Below are 17,840 nucleotides of genomic sequence, written 5' to 3' on the forward strand. Positions count from 1 at the left end.
ACACCACAGTGTGAGAAAACCTCTACATCTCTCTCCAGCAGAGATAATCCTGTCAACAAATCTTTATTTATTGACTAATACAGCCTTAATATGGGATTGAACATTTTTTTCACCATACTACACATAAAACCAAAGCTGTTACTTACGGTTCACAAAAAAGTAGGAAATAACTTGACATTTTTCAGATAATAGGACAGTCACTGCTAAAATCAGGAGTCATCCTCCAGTATGGCTGGCCCACCTTGGTGCCCCTGGGTAATCAGCTGACTCCAGTTGTAGTTGGCCTTTGGCACATTCTAGTATTGTTAGCTGGGGAGTGACTAGGATCGTGCTCTTTTGACACGAGAACGATTCTGCTTTGGTGTCCTAGAGATAATTCTATTTTTCTATGTAGTTTCTTACCAAAGAGAGTTCTTGAAATTGCCTCCCCAGTTTTCCCGAGGTTGAGAGGGTATCTCCCTTTTAGTTCTGCCCCTCTCATACTCAGTTTGCTACTCTGCATTATTTTCAGAAGCACTCCTCCGTCTTCAACCCTATAAATAAATGAAAACCAAGCCACACAGTTGCAAATCAAGTTTTGTTTTTATATGAACAGAAGTAGACCATCTAGAAATATTTCAGTTTATTTAAATTGTTAAGTAGAATATGAAACCGAATTTGTAGCTAGTACCAGAGAATGGACTTAACTGTTTGGTGTTTAATGAGAACAGCTTCTACACAGGATCCCAAGAGACTTACAGAAAAAGGGGCAAGGCCCTAATATTAAGCAAATAAAACTCATGTTTCAAACAGGTTATACAAAAATTGATTTATACTCCATTTCCCTTTTTTTTGATATTTAGAAAGTGCAGATTTAACAAAAGGTAGCCATATCCTTTCTATGTACAATGCCGATTATAATTATGCAAACAACAAAACTGTCTGTTACCCAAAATCCCAGTGTTTAGCTCTCAAACCTTAAGTCACTGAATTGAATAAGGATTAAAGAGGTTTAAAAATAAAAAAGCTACTGCCACATTCCAGATGAAGGAAAGCAACAAGACAGTAAAATTAATCTAACAACAGTAGGTTTAACCTAAAACTTTTCGAGAAGCTTAACATCATTTCATTATTATTTTTAGTGGAAAATTAGGGATTATTTGGCAATGCTGCTTTTACTAGTAGTAAACAATGATAAAGTCAAGTGAGGGAAAAACCTAAGAACAACCACCAGTGAGGCATATAAAATCATTTTTAGGGCACTATCTGAAAAATTCATGGATGTTCATAGCAGATTCGTCCCTATGTTGTTTGTTTATGTGAGCCAAGAGGGCATTAAAATGCTATCCACGACACAGAAAGACTTTTCAATGGAAGCTGCTGTCCTAAACTCAGCCTCTGCTAGAAATGAATCATGCTATTCACAATTATTTCAACAAAGGTATCATCTTAGGATGCTAGCAGCGTAGCAAACTTAACTCACCCTATCCTAATGATAAGGAATGAAGCAAAACTAGAAAAACAAAGTGAAAAAGGACAGGGTTAGACATAGCTAGAGGTCTTAGCTTTACATGAAAAGCCTTTGTTGTCTTTTTTCCAAATCCATGGTAATACAAGTTTTCCAAAGAGATGTGAAGACAGAACTTAAAATTAATAATAGTCAAAAACATTTCTAAATCTTAAGGTAAAGACAACTTAACACTGAAAAAGTGTTCTTCAAAGGCCAAATTTCAATATATTTGGCAAACCTGTTAATCAATGTCACTCCTCCTTCCCACCTCGCTTGAAACGACCTTACTGGGCTACCAAACTGCTAGAGGAGTTGCCAGAATGGAGACTACTCAAATTTAGGGTAAGAGATTTATTCTAGGAAAGTGAATAGGCAATACACCTACTTAGAAAGACAAACCACAACACCCTCCAAACACTAGTGCATGCAATTAACTCTTCCATTTCATAAACTCAATGGCTAGACAGGAAGGGAACAAAGAGGGGAGGAGAGGAGGAACACGAAGTCAAACAGCCAAGGAAGGGGTCTGGGACAGAAGATCCAGGGGAGAGAAAAGGAGGGGAGACACAATTGACTATTTGATAGTAGGCAGTTAGGACTCATCTTTCAGTTTACTTAGCAAGTTAAATCAGTGCTTTATGTTAAACTTGACAAACCTACCAGTTTGTCCCTTTTGTTTTTAAATAACTCATAACATGGGGTGGGGGGAGGGAGAAGCAAATAAAGCAGCATGCAGAAGACAGACACAAGGAGAAAGTGGCCGAGGAGAAGAAATGGCGGCAGGAGCAGTTTGAAATATCAAGGCCACTTAAAATGAGACTCAGCAAACCAAAGCTATCATTTCTGCATTACCCTTCATCCTCAGTTAACTACTTTGAAAATTACAGCCAAGCAAACCACAAACATGTTAATGGTTTATGTTTGGATGATATGTCTCCTGCACATGCTTCCACCAAACAAAAAAGGAAAAACCAAAAAAGTTCCTTTCCACATAAGGCACAGGACAAAATTAACCCCATTTACATATTCAAGGCGGAAATGAGTGTTTTCCTGGCTTTTGTTTCTTTTGCTATCACATGTCTATAGATTATAGGGACTCAAGCACATTATCCATGACAGAAAATTCCACTGTTGTACAAAATAAAATTGTTAATTCTAACTTTTATTCTTATACAATTTGCAGAATAGAGTTGAAATGATTGCTATAGGTTTTAATGTTGATAAGAAGAACTGGACTATAATACAACTGAAATGCAGTGGTGAGCTGAGCAAGTACATTAAAAATGAAGTCACAGACATGATTTTTCTATACATTTTTTTCTTTGAAGAAAATTATAAAGTCAGCAAGCAGAGATGAAAGAACAAATAAAACAGGTGAATTGGATAGTTAAGATGAGGAACAAAAATATCTGTTTAGAGTTAAAAATGGACAGAGTGGTTTATTTTGCAGCAAGAAGAGAAAACAGGGTGGATGGCAACTGATGGAACAGGAGAGCGCTCAGCAACATTTGCTCTTCCAGCCTGTCACGCCGCCTCCACTGCTGATATCTACATTTTCACTGTTGGGCTCTTTTACAGGGGTCTGGAACAAACACACAAGAAAAGCGACCCATGAAAACACATTGCCATGGATTAACCAAGATTCAACAGAGAGATTCTCTTAAACGTTAATTTAAGTAACAAAATGCAATTACAGTACAAGAGATAGGTTTTCTCCCCCGTGCGAAGCAAAGATTTGGAAGCTTTGTTTTTGATCTTCATTTTGCCTACTTTCTCCAAGCTGTGAAACGTCTAGAGGCCTCCTGGCGTCCCTTTATAAAAGCTTCTGAACTCTCTCTGCCCTAACTCTTTGGAACAGACGTTTATTATCTCCTAGCCCTGAGCCCTGAGTACTCAGTACTTACAAAGCATTATCAAACATCTGTATGAAACCAATGCTGGGTCGGGTCTAACTTCAGGGAACTGGAACGGCCCTCTTCTGCTTAGTTACTTGCTTTTTGAGACTGAAGCTTGTATTACGTACCAGAGCTTCCAAAAGGTCATCTCAACCATGATATAGTGACACTAAGTGAAGGAAAAAGGGTGGGGCAGAATGCAAAGTTGTGTAATTAATGTTAAAAACGGATACAGAAAAAGTCAAAAGGAGAGACACCAAAATGTTACCAGTAGTAACCTGTAGGTGGTGGGTTTGTAAGAGATTTTATTATCTTCTCTGTATAATCCTCTATTCCCCCCAACACCCTAAATATTACTTTTAAAATCGGAAGAATATACTTGTTTTGGTGAGGAAGATTGGCGCCGAGCTAACACCTGTGCCAATCTTCCTCTATTTTATGTGGGATGGTGCCACAGCACGGCTAGATGAGCGTTACTAGGTCGGTGCCCAGGATCTGAACCTGCAAAGCCCAGGCCAACGAAGCAGAGCACACAAACTTAACCACTATCCCATCAGATATACACTATTTTAAATGGATAACCTTTACTCTATGTATGAAAGGAAAATTGTGTTTTAGAGACAGCTTACGTACTGTAGAGTATATGTATCTTAACTGTACTTGATAGATTTCAGACACATACTGTGGAACCATCAGATCAAAACATAGAACATAATACCCCCAGAAGGCTCCCTTAGGCCCCTTTTCAGTCCATACCTGCCTCCAGAAGATCAGCAATACTCTGGGTCCTATCACCATAGATTCATTTTTTTCTGTTGATGGCCTTCACATACATGGAACCATACGTTATGTATTCTTGTGTGTCTGACTTCTTTCACTCGGTATCGGTCTGTAGGATTTAGCCATGCTGTTGTGTATTCTTGTGCGTCTGACTTCTTTCACTCGGTATCGGTCTGTAGGATTTAGCCACGCTGTTGTGTATTCTTGTGTGTCTGACTTCTCTCACTCGGTATCGGTCTGTAGGATTTAGCCACGCTGTTGTGTACTCTGTGTGTCTGACTTCTCTCACTCGGTATCGGTCTGTAGGATTTAGCCACGCTGTTGTGTACTCTGTGTGTCTGACTTCTCTCACTCGGTATCGGTCTGTAGGATTTAGCCACGCTGTTGTGTATTCTGTGTGTCTGACTTCTCTCACTCGGTATCGGTCTGTAGGATTTAGCCACGCTGTTGTGTATTCTGTGTGTCTGACTTCTCTCACTCGGTATCGGTCTGTAGGATTTAGCCACGCTGTTGTGTATTCTGTGTGTCTGACTTCTCTCACTCGGTATCGGTCTGTAGGATTTAGCCACGCTGTTGTGTATTCTGTGTGTCTGACTTCTCTCACTCGGTATCGGTCTGTAGGATTTAGCCACGCTGTTGTGTGCAACAGCAGTTCATCACAAATTAAACTTTAAAAGCTAGGATGTAACTGAGAACTTATTCTCTCATGGAAACAATATAAAGCGAAAGCAGCCCAAGGCGGGGCTGGCCCCATGGCCTAGTGGTTAAGTTTACTTGCTCTGCTTCAGTGGCCCCGGGTTTTGCTGGTTCGGGTCCTGGGGGCAGACACAGCACGGCTCAACAGGCCATGCTGAGGTGACGTCCCACATGCCACAACTAGAAGGACCCACAACTAAAACACACAAATAGGTACCGGGGTGCTTTGGGGAAGAGAAAGGAAAAATAAAATCTTAAAAAGAAAAAACAAAAGTAGCCCAATGGAAAAAAAGTTAACATATTTAAAAACCTTGTTTAACCCAAGAGAAGCCTGCTTAACTCTCTACCTGCACTCTGAGCTCACCTCCCTACTCTCACTGCCTTCTGGGATTCCTCTCTTCACCATATGGTAAAGATCAAGCTTCACATCAAAAAGATGTCTGTGAGTTTTCCTGAACAACTAACTTCGCTCCTAAAACACATCTTTAAGAAAAATGTACAGAAGAGAAAGAGGGAGCTTGGCACGCAGCCCACAGCAAGGATAGAATACGGTTGCACAGGAAATACTCCCTCTCTTGGAAACTTCCAGGTGTGGGCCAGTTAAAGCTATATGGTGCTTGTAACCAAGGGGGCAACTTAGCACTTACTCACTTAGCACCTTACTCAGAGTCCATCCTTTTACAATTTAACTCAGATCCTTGAAAGAGACTCTCTCAGAATTATCTCATGCAGACTAAAATGTTTTAGAACCAGAGTATTAATCAAGTTTATTAAATACGACTTTAAGCTGGTTCCTCGCCAAGAAGAAGAAAAAAGCCAGGGGCCAGCCCCATGGCAGAGTGGTTAAGTTTGTGCACTCCGCTTCAGTGGCCCGGGGTTCGCAGGTTCAGATCCCGGGCATGGACCTAGCACCACGCATCAAGCCATGCTGTGGCGGCATCCCACAAAAAATAGAGGAAGATTGGCACAGGTGTTAGCTCAGCGACAATCTACCTCAAGCAAAAGGAGGGAGATTGGCAGCAGATATTAGCTCAGGGCCAATCTTCCTCACCAAACAAACAAACAAACAAACAACCTACGGGAATGCAAAAGATGTGTAAGAGAAATGAAGACAAAAGTAAACAGAAGAGCCACAACACAATGGACCAGACAAAAAGCTAGAAAAAGGGGTACAAAACAGGGGGCCAGAGAGTGAGTGTGGAAGCTCAGAATACTGTTAGCAAGGACTAGATCCTACAGATTTCTAGATAGCTTTCTGTTCCCCTCAGTTCCTTACTTCACTTTGGAGGATTAGATATTCGTGATGGGCAAACATTTAGGAACAATACCACCCAAGCTCAGTTTTTGTATGTAAATCCAGTACTTCAGAAAAGACTAAGTGTTCAACTGTGCCACTGGGCACCTTAGCAGTAAGTCAAAACAGGAACTTACCTTTCGAAGGATATCTTCAGCTAATGTGAGGAACGCCTTTTCGATGTTTATATTTGCTTTTGCACTAGTCTCAAAAAATCTAATACCATGCTCCCTTGCAATCTAAAATAGAAGCAAAACATCACAAAATTATGAAGTACAGGTTGCCAAGTGATGACTTTAGCGTCTCAGAGGAAAGAGTAATATTCTGCTAAAGGCAGCACTCTCAACTAGATTATATAAAGCAAACAGATTACTTTTTAAGTGGGTCAAGATTCAAAGTGTCAAGCTCTTTCAAAAATACATACATAAATAAATAAAGCAAAGTAATAAAAGAATCCTCTCCTCACTCCAAGAGTTTACTTCAGATATTCAAAATGAGGCATTTACTTAGGGGCAAATGTAGGAGAAGTTCAAAGTGACTCAGCAATATCTAAAGTGGTGTGTCACAGGCGACTGATTCTCAAACTATGGAATCAGAGTAACTGATACATTTCTTTAAAGTCTCAAGTTAAAAAATCGAGAAGCACTGATTTTATTTTCCCCTCTTTATATTTAAATAAGACTAAAAATACTACTGCCACCGATTTGATTCTCCCATACCTACTGGATATACACTGAAAAAATTCACTCAAATGATAAGCTATTGTTTCCGACAGCATTTCTAAAGCATGATGAGCGCAGCCCCCTCCCTGACCACTACTGTAACAAGGAAGCGCAGCCTCTGCACAAAGGACAGCACGTTAGTTTCATTCAGGCTTTTACCTGTTCTCCTTTTCCTTTAGGTACAACTCTTTTATCATCCATATCACACTTGTTTCCTAGTAACATTCTTTCCACATCTTCATTGGCATGCTAAAATAGAATAAAAATTTAATTTACACACTACCATAAATTATGGTTTAATATTCTCTAAAAATGACCTTTTTTTAAGATTGGCACCTGAGCTAACAACTGTTGCCAATCTTCCCCCACCCCGATTTTTCTCCCCAAATCCCCCTAATACATAGTTGTATATTTTTGGTTGTGGGTCCTTCTAGTTGTGGCATGTGGGACGCCACCTCAGCATGGCCTGATGAATGGTGCCATGTCTGCGCCCAGGATCCAAACTGGCGAAACCCTGGGCCGCTGAAGCAGAGCACACGAACTCAACCACTTGGCCATGGGGCTGGCCCCTAAAAATGACTTTATTTTTCTCAATTTTAGGTGTCATTTCTATAGACTAAAAGTTCAAAGCAGTTATCCTGAAACCACACCATGCTAAAAGCCAACACAAACTCTTCAATTACCTAGGAAAAACCCCACAATTCCTAAGATATATCCCTGTCAAATAATGTTCTCCCCTCTACAGGAGACTGTCTATTTTCTAGATATGTTCTCATCACAAGAGAGATATACTGTCTACATATTTAAAGGCAAAAGATCTGAAACTGGAATCTCTTCTGCATAATCTAAATTCAAGATTTTGGATAATGATCTAAAAAGATTTAGATAATCAATGGATCATGATGTTACATAATGTGTAGAAGCCTTAATTAAAAAACTCTAGGTCCAGCCCTGGTTGCCTAGCGGTTAAGTTCAGTGCAGTCTGCTTTGGTGGCCCGGGTTTGGCTCTGGGGTGCGGATTTACACCACTTGTTTGTCCGTGGCCATGCTGTTGCAGCAGTTCACATACCAAAAGAGAAAGATTGACAAAAACATGTTGGCTCAGGGAGAATCTTACTCAGCAAAGAAAAAAAAAAAGAAGAAGAAAGAAAGAAAAAAGTTCTATAGAGCCCTTAAAGTCTCAAAAAACTACAGTAGTAGGGCACAAGGAGATTGACTCTATGCCGAAAAATCAGTTAAAAAGAAACATTTGCTCCATCCAAATTCTAAAGACATCTTTTGCACAAATAGAAAAATCTATCCCTAAAATTCATATGAAATCTCAAGGGACCCTGAACAACCAAAATGATCTCTTCAAAAAGAAGTACAAAGTTGGAAGATTCACACTTTCTGATTTCAAAACTTACTACAAAGCTACAGTAATCAAAGCAGTGTGCTACTGGCATAAAGACAGATATATAAACGAATAGAACAGAGAGCCCAGAAATAAACCCTCGAATACAAGGTCAAATGATTTTCGACAGGAGTACCAAGATCATTTAACGGGGATACGACAGTCTTCGCAACAAATGGTGTTGGGAATACAAGATATCAACATGCAAAGAAGAATGAAGTTGGACCCTTAACTTACATCTATAAAAAATGAACCCAAAATTGATCAAAGACCTAAACATAAGACCTAAAACTATAAAACTTAGAAGAAAACATAGGGGAAAAGTTGTATGCCACTAAATTTGGCAATGACTTCTTGGATATGAAACCAAAAGCATAGGCAACAAAAGAAAGAATAGATAAATTATACTTCATTAAAATTAAAAACTTCTGTGTGTCAAAGGTCACTATCAACAGAGTGAAAAGGCAACCCATGGAATGGGGAATTTATTTACAAATCATTTATCTTTGGTCCAATGCACCTTTCCCTGAACATCCTACAGCCAAGGTAGTCACGTTCCCTGAGTAACAAAAGTAACTTATGAGATTGAATTTGTCTTAAATTTGAATCCATCACACTCTTCCCACCCGCCCCATTCTTTTCTGGGTAACTTCTACTCATCTTTTTGGGTCTCAGCTTAAATGCCATTCCTCATTTCAAGATTGCTTGGCCATTCTGGGTCTGTTGTATTTTCATATGAATGTTAGGATCAGCTTGTCAATTTCCACCAAAAAAATGGCAGCAGCTGGGATTTTGATAACGACTGCACCAAATCACTTTAAGTAGATGCTATCTTCACAGTATGAAGTCTTTCAATTCATGAAAGTGGAATGTCTTTCCACTTTTTTAGATCTTCTTTAATTTCTTTGGACAATATTTTATGATTTCCAGTGCACAAGTCTTAGACCTCTTTGGTTAGGTTTTTCATCTAAGTAGTTTTTTTTTTTGATGCTATTTTAAATGGAATACATTCTTAATTTCATTTCAGATTACTCATTGCTAGTTAACAGAAGTACAACTGATTTTTGTATACTGATCTTGCTTCCTAGAACCTTACTGAACTTATTTATTAGTTCTAATAGTTGTGTGAACTCCTTAGGATTTTCTATATACAAGATCGTATCATTTACAAATATAGCTACACTTTCCAAGCTGGATGACCTTTTTTTGGCGCCCAATTGTCCTGGCTAGAACCTCAAGTACAAGGCTGAACAGTGTGGCCACAGCGGGCATTCTTATCATGTTCTTGATTGCATGGGGCAAGTATGATGTTGGCTGTGGAATTTTCATACATGTTCTTTATTAGGCTAAAGAAATTCTCTTCTATTTCTAGTTTGTTGAGTCCTTTTATCATGAAAGAGTGTTGAATTTTGTCAAATGATTTTTTGTGCCTGTTGACATGATCATATGGTTTTTATCTTTTATTAATATAGTGTATTACATTGATTGATTTCATACGTTGAACCACCTTTGCATTCCTACGTAAATTCCTCTTGATCGTGATATATAATCTTTTTTAAAGTGGTGCTGAATCAATTCAGCTTCTTTTCATTTAAAGTTTTAGCTTCTACAACAAAGTGAAAATTAGTCAAAGCCAATCTCTTACATGTCAGAAAAACAGATTTTCTTTTTAATGGCTGGATTTTATGTATCTTAGTTCTCATGCTGGGAAACTTAAGCCATCCAGCCTACCAAGTTAAGTGTATACGTCTGTGGTATAATAAAAACATGCATTTGGTCTTTGTCCCCATTCCTGGCACAGTACTCCTAACTTCCTGAGAGCTAAGACTGTCTTTCCTTAATCATAACAGGCCCCTTTCTATTTATCTAAGTTTAAGCTAAGGAAGGACTCATGGAGGGCCTCTACAGAGCTTCATAATGGAGGCTGGTCACCAGAGGAACCAAATAGCATGATTAAAGGGTTGGAACTTTTGCCCAACCCCCACTTCCCATGAGGCAAAGGGGAACGGAGATTAAGTTTAACCACCAGAGACCAATGATTTAATTAACCATGTCCATGTAAGGAAACCTCAGTTAAAACTGCAACAGTAAAGTCAGAGGATCTTCCAGGTTGGTGAACACATCAAGGTGCTGAGAGGATGACAGGTCCAGAGACGGTATGGAAGCTCTGTGTTCCCCAACCTCCATACCTTGCCTATGCATAGCTTTCATTTAGTTGTTCCTGAGTTGTATCCTTCATAATAAAATTGTAATTGTAATACAGTGCTTTCCTGAGCTTTGTGAGTCATTCTAGCAAACTACTGTACCTGAAAGTTGGTCACGGGAACCCTCAAATTTGTAGCCAAGTCAGACAGAAATGCAGGTAGGCTGGGGAACCCAAGACTTGTATCTGAAGAAAGGGTAGTCTTGTGGGACTGAGTCCTTAAACCTGGGGAATCTGACACTAAGGCTGGGTAGTTAGTGTCAGAATAGGACTGAACTGTAGAATACCCGGTTGATGTGACAGAAAAGGAAACGAGTTGTAGCTGGAACAACACTGAATAGTCTCTATATGAACTGCTCTTATTACACATGCTACTTGGACAAACTATAAAATAAAGGCTAAGGAAATCCAAAATGGAGGCTTTTTTGTTTCAAAATATGCATATCATTAACTAATTATTAAAAACTAAGAGGCTGGGGGCTGGCCCCGTGGCTGAGTGGTTAAGTTCGCGCGCTCCACTGCAGGCGGCCCAGTGTTTCGTTGGTTCGAATCCTGGGCGCGGACATGGCACTGCTCATCAAACCACGGTGACGCAGCATCCAACATGCCACAACTAGAAGGACCCACAACGAAGAATATATAACTATGTACTGGGGGGCTTTGGGGAGAAAAAGGAAAAAAATAAAATCTTAAAAAAAAAACTAAGAGGCTTCTCTTTGAAAATTTATTGTGGCAATGGAAAAGTTAGTAATGAGCCTTTACGATTGCTACCGTTGAAGATATCATCTTGGGTCTAATTTTGGCTTAAGATTTGGTCTTCATGTATCCAGTCAAAACTTGCTTTAAAGAGTTGGTTTTAAAGCAATTCAAAGCCTAGAAGGCAGCAATGAGACATGAAAAATAATTCCAACAAGAGGCTACTTACGCTGTAGCACAGAAACAGACACGCTTTGACACATAACTTTACCTTATAAAAACTGACGTCCTTACATGCAATGATATGGTACTATTTTCTTGGTTAGGTTTTTACCGCATTAGTACTCTGTATCTTTCAAAATGTCAATAAACAATATGACACTTCCATAACCAAAAATAAGTTTTAAAATTACTATTGAAAATAGAGTTGATTCATTCCATAAAGTTCACCGAGAGAGAACTCATTTAGAAGAGGTGTGTTAAATCACTGGTGGCTTCTAGTCGGGCCATCTTACAACATGGCTGTACAGCTGTAGAGTAATTTAATAACTGCCTTGGGTGGAGTTCTAAACAGACCTGCCCAAAAATTTAAGAAAAAAGTAGGCAAAAAATAACATTAATCTTTAAAAAGTAGAAATACTCAATGACTTCAATAATGAAAGAAGATTATATCCTAAATATCAATTAGAATACTTATTCTTCTCAACCAAGCACACAAATATGTGTTTTGAAGGGTTTATGCAATCTCTAGGTCTTACCTCATCTATGTTTCTAAGCCATTTGCTGATGTTTTCAAAACTTTTACCATTGGTGATGTCATATACTAGCATGATACCCATTGCTCCTCTGTAGTAGGAGGTTGTGATGGTGTGAAATCGTTCCTGGCCTGCCGTATCCCTGAAATAAATAGCAATAATTCATATTAAGCATTTCGATATTACTACATTCTAGATAAAAGGCAAAACAGTAGAATAGTTTGGCAAGATAGACAGAGATTAAAATCCACTATAATACACCACAAAGCAAAACAGAACCACCAGTCACTTAATTCTTAAATATTAAACAATTATGGTTATTCATAAGCATATATATACCTTTTTATATATGTTAATGTCCTTTTTAATCAAAGGAAATTAATGACCTATCTATACTGAATGAAAATCTGGAAGGGAAAACAGCAGAAAGCAACAGATAAAACTCTTGAAGTTATTTAAAAATGAATACCAGCAAATGTGATAAAAACTCTTGGAATTCCATTTTATTTAGTGATCTAGTTTCCATAATGTAATACAAAAGCATGAACAATTTTTTACAACATTAAAGAACTACATCGTACAGCTACATTTACCTTTAGAATCATTTACAAAAAGTTGTAAAGATAAACTTCATTTCTAAATGACAAGACAGAAATACGTAAACAGTAGTATTTTTCAATGTCTTCAAGCCAAAGATTTAAGATATATATTTTGCTCCTGTAATTTTCTCCTCGTTTGCATCACTAATTTCTTCCTTTTATGGATCATTCTCATTGGCATATATACATGTTTTAGTATCCCCTATCTTTTCTAAAAGAGTAAAAATAAAACAAAAAGCCCCACATCCCACCAACATCCCATTTCTTTGTTCCCATTCCCAGCAAACTTTTTTTTTTTGCCGAGGAAGATTCATCCTGAGCTAACATCTTCTGTCAATCTTCCTCTTTTGGTATGTGAGCTGCCACCTCAGCATGGCCACTGGCAGACGAGTGGTGTAGATCTATGCCCGGGAAGGGAACCTGGGCCGCGGAAGTGGAGTGTACCGAACTCAACCACTAGGCCACCAGGGCTGGCCTTCAGCAAACTTTTTAAAGTTTCATTAAAAAAAAAAATTATAGCCCCAACAGGAAGTTCCAGAAACAGTACAAATAAGTCACATGTACCCTTCACCCAGCCACTGGGGAACAATGGTAACATTTTACATCATATTATAAAAGCTACACCAGGAAATTGACATTCCACCATCTACAGACCTTATTTAGAGTTCACCTTTGTTTACATGCACTTCTGTGGGCACATGTATGATAGTTCTCTGCAATTTTATCACATGTACGGATATGTGTAATCATCACCACAAACAAGATAGAACTGTTGCATCACTCCTCCACCTCTAAAGCCCCTACACCCTGGCCAATAATCTGTTTTCCATTTCTATAATTTTATCATTTCCAGAATGTTATAAAGTGGAATCATGTGGTATGCAACCTTTCAAAACGGTCATTTTTCACCATAATGCCCTTGAGACCCATCCAAGTTGTTGCCGTAATACTAATCTGTTCCACTTTATTGCTGCGATGTACTTGGATGTATAGCTGTATCACAATTTGTTTAATTACTCACCTATGGAAGGACACTTGGGTTGTTTCCAGTTTGGGGCTATTACAAATAAACTTGCTACAAATATTCATGTGTAGGTTTCCATGTTAACATAAGTCTTCACTTCTCTGAGATGAATACCCAGCAATATTACTGCTGAGCTATATGATAAGTAGGTGTTTAACTTTATAAGAAACTGCCAAACTTTTCTAGAGTGGCTATGCCACATTATATTTCTACTTGCAATGTATGAGAGATCCGGTTTCTCTGTATCCTCCTCAACATTTGGTGTTGTCACTATTTTTATTTCAGTTGTTCTAATCGGACATGTAGTGATATCTCATCATCGTTTTAATTTCTATTACTCTATGGCTAATGATGTTGAACATTTTTGCCATCCATATATCCTCTGGCGAAATGTCTGTTCATGTCTTTTGCCCATTTTCTAATCGGACTGTTTGCTTTTTCTGTTTTTTAACTGTTGAGAATTCTTCTTACATACAAGTCCTTTGTCAGATATGTGGTTTAAAAGTATTTTCTCCAAGTCTGTGACTAGATTTTTCATTCCCTGACAGGTCTTTTGTAGAGGTAAAGTTTTTAATTTTGTTGAAGAAAAATCAATAAATTGGGCTTCAATCTGCATAGATCATAGCTTTAGTTTATATCTAAGAATTCCACCTAGTCATAGGTCCCAAAGATTTTCTCCTCTGTTTTCTTCTGAAAGTCTTATGGTGGTGGTTGTTTTTCTTTTTTTTTCTTTTCTTTTAGATTTTATTTTTCCTTTTTCTCCCAAAACCCCCTGGTACATAGTTGTGTATTTTTAGTTGTGGGTCCTTCCAGTTGTGGCATGTGGGATGCCGCCTCAGCATGGCTTGACGAGCGGTGCCATGTCTGCACCCAGGATTCAAACTGGTGAAACCCTGGGCAGCCAAAGCAGAGCATGCGAACTTAACCACGCAGCCACAGGGCCGGCCCCTCCCAGTAAACTTCTTAAAAGAGTTATCTCTAGTTTCTGTCTCCCCAAATTCATCCCTCAACCAATTCTAATCTGACTGTTATTGCTACTCTACAAAGACTGTTCTCCTTCAAAAGGTCTCCAATAACCTTCTGACTGACAAATCCAATATTTAGTTCCTTTTTACATACAGTCAGGTACCACATAATGATGGTTTGGTCAACCATGGACCACATACATGACGGCAGTCCCATAAGATTAATATTATACAGCCTAGATGTGTAGTAGGCTATACTACCTAGGTTTGTGTAAGTGCACTCTATGTTTGCACAATGACGAAATCGCTTAACGATGCATTTCTCAGAACGTATTCCCCTCATTAAGCAGCATGACTGTATCTTAACCATTCACAGCAAGATTCCATAGCTGACCACCTTCTCTTCTTGAAATATTTTATTCTCATGACTTTTTGGACATCACATGTTTCTATGTTCTATGGCACTGGCTGCTCATTCTCAGTATCCTTTGATGACATTCTAACATTAAGATGTATAGAAGGTGACACTCTCTACACAGCAGCCAGAGAGATCTTCTTTAAACATACATTTGATCATATATCATTTTTCTGCTTATAATTTCCAACAGCTTCAATGAGGAAACAATAGGCTTTCCAACAAATGGTGCTGAAACAACTGGCTATCTCCATGCAAAAGAATGAACTTGGACCCTTACTTCACATCACATATAAAAATTAATTCAAAACAAATCTAAGACCCAAATGGAAGAACTAAAACTCTTAGAAGAAGACATAGGGCGACACCTATCTGAATCTGGCAACTGTTTCTTTGATACATCACCAAAAGCACATGCAACCAAAGAAAAAATAGATAAATTGGGCTTCATCAAAACTAAAAAGTTCTGTACTTCAACAGACACTATCAAGAAAGTGAAAAAAAACCCCACAGAATGGAAGAAAATATTTGCAAATCATTTATTTGATAAGAAACTTGTGTATTCAGACTATATAAAGAACTCTTACGACTCAACAAATAAAGGATAAATGACCCAATTTAAAACTTAGCAAAGGATCTGAATAGATATTTCTCCAAAGATACACAAAAGGCCAGTAAGCATTTGAGAGGATGCTCACCATCATTAGTCATTAGGGAATTGCAAATCAAAGCTGCACTGAAATACCACTTGAGACGCACTAGGATGGCGGACATGATTGGCTCCTCCTCATCTTCACATTTTAAGCATCACCTTATCAGCGAAGCCTTCTCTGACCATCCAATTTAAATAGCCATCCAATGTCTCTCTGAATCTCCTTACTTTACCTCTCTGCATAGCACTTATTACAGATTTGTTTATGTACTGTTTGTCTCCCATGCCCTCTAAAAGCTAGTTCCATCAGAGATTTGTCTGTCTTGTTCACAGCAGAATCCACATTTACCTACACAGTGAATGAGCACCATGTTTATTAATCAGTCAGTATTTCAGAATTTCACCTTGCAGGTTCCCTATTAAATTTTAGAATCAAGGCACTCCCAGTCAGTTAAATGACCCTTAAAAACATACATATTTTAAAAATAAAGCTTATATACCTAAAAATATGAGTAGCGAGGAATATAACAGAACTACCACTACCTCAATATTCCTTACATTCAATCCTGGTATGCAATTAACATGTTCATATATCTGCCTTCTATCCATTTATCCATCAATTCATACATGTACTGAGCGTCCACCATGTACTAGGCATTATGCAAAAACGCAGACAGAACCATGGGTTTGAGTCAGATTTGAGTTTACCCTCGAAGGATAAACTCACTGGAAGGATTGGAATCTTTCCAGCTGGGTGACCTTGAAGGTATTTTTTCATTCACAAACAACTTGGAGGGATAACTAAAGTAAAATTCTATAACTTATTTGTATTTGTTATAGATATCTCCAAAGCAACCAGGACTATAAAAACATGCAAAGATGTAATAATATCATTGTGTGTAACTGAAAAACTGTTTTTTTAAGATGTTCTAAATCAAAACCTTCTTTGTAGATGCTCTAGGGTATTCAGAGCTCTCTCAAGTTAATATCTGTCTGTGTTTAAGCTGTACTGAAAGCTGCTTCAGGGGCTGGCCCAGTGGTGTAGTGGTTAAGTTTGTGCACTCTGCTTTGGCAGCCTGGGGTTTGCTGGTTCAGATCCTGGGCATGGATCTACACACTGTTCATCAAGTCATGTTGTGGTGGCGTCCTACATACAAAATAGAGGAAGACTGCCACAGGTGTTAGCTCAGGGACAATCTTCCTCAAGCAAAAAGGGAGCTTGGCAATGGATGTTAGCTCAGGCCAATCTTCCTCACCAAAAAAACAAAACAAAAACCCTGCTTCATCAGGAAAACCTTGGCTTTGCCTGCAGCCTATTTCTGCATAAAGGTAAAATAAAATGGTTTTTGACTTAGCCGAGTTAAAGAGACCTGGCTGGACTTTTCAATCTTCTTAAGAGAATCTCAGCTCTAGCACTTGCTAATCTGATCTCAAAGTATATGGATCTTCCCTTTAAAATAACTCAAAATCCCATGTATTCATACTGCAGGTATTTGCTGAACAAATACTGTATGCCAGACACTACTCTATGCACTGGAGAAAAAGCTGTAAACAGAACAAAAATTCCTCCCCTAGTGGAGTTTGTATTCTTTTTTTTTTTTTTTTTTAAAGATTTTATTTTATTTCATTTTTTCTCCCCAAAGCCCCCAGTACATAGTTGTATATTCTTTGTTGTGGGTCCTTCTAGTTGTGGTATGTGGGACGCTGCCTCAGCGTGGTTTTGATGAGCAGTGCCATGTCCGCGCCCAGGATTCGAACCAACGAAACACTGGGTCGCCTGCAGCGGAGTGCGCGAACTTAACCACTCGGCCACGGGGTCAGCCCCTGTGGAGTTTGTATTCTTACTGGAGGTAGACAACAAATAAAAAAACACAATTTCTGGAATTACACATTTTCAGAGGGTGAAAAGTGCCAAGAAGACAAAAAGTAAAGAGACTAGGGGTTCATGTTGGGGATGCTGCAAGCAAGTGAAATTTTGAATAGGGTGGGGAGGGAAGGCCTCGATGAGAAGGCAGAGGGAATAAGGATGTGATATAAAGTCCTGAGGCAGGGCTGAGGAACAGTAAGGAGGTAAGTGCGGTTGGAGTGGAGCAAGTGAAGTAGATTAGTACGAGATCAGAGAGGTAGGGGCTGGCAGTGGAGACTGTATAGGATCTTACAGGCCTCTGCTCTGCAAGGACTTCAGCTTTCCCTCTACGTGAGATGGGAAGTCTGCTGGAGGATTTTGCGAAAAGTAACTTAACCTGGGTTTAAAAGGAATCA

The 17,840-nt window shown here is 38.8% G+C and overlaps 1 protein-coding gene across 1 annotated transcript in view; it reads right to left on the reverse strand.

The window, feature by feature from the left end:
* Positions 1–563: 563 nt before the first annotated feature.
* Positions 564–17,840, reverse strand: part of RAB10 (RAB10, member RAS oncogene family) — a 75,051-nt gene continuing 57,774 nt past the window's right edge. Inside the window, exons 3-6 of the mRNA XM_001502813.6 lie at positions 11,927–12,065; positions 7,036–7,125; positions 6,292–6,393; positions 564–3,071 (exon numbers count right to left, since the gene is read on the reverse strand). Of these exons, the coding sequence (XP_001502863.1) occupies positions 2,988–3,071; positions 6,292–6,393; positions 7,036–7,125; positions 11,927–12,065 (415 nt within the window). The 3' untranslated portion in view covers positions 564–2,987. The remainder of the gene's footprint in view (positions 3,072–6,291; positions 6,394–7,035; positions 7,126–11,926; positions 12,066–17,840) is intronic.

Source organism: Equus caballus, chromosome 15 (assembly GCF_041296265.1).
Source record: "Equus caballus isolate H_3958 breed thoroughbred chromosome 15, TB-T2T, whole genome shotgun sequence".
Lineage (NCBI taxonomy): Eukaryota > Metazoa > Chordata > Mammalia > Perissodactyla > Equidae > Equus > Equus caballus.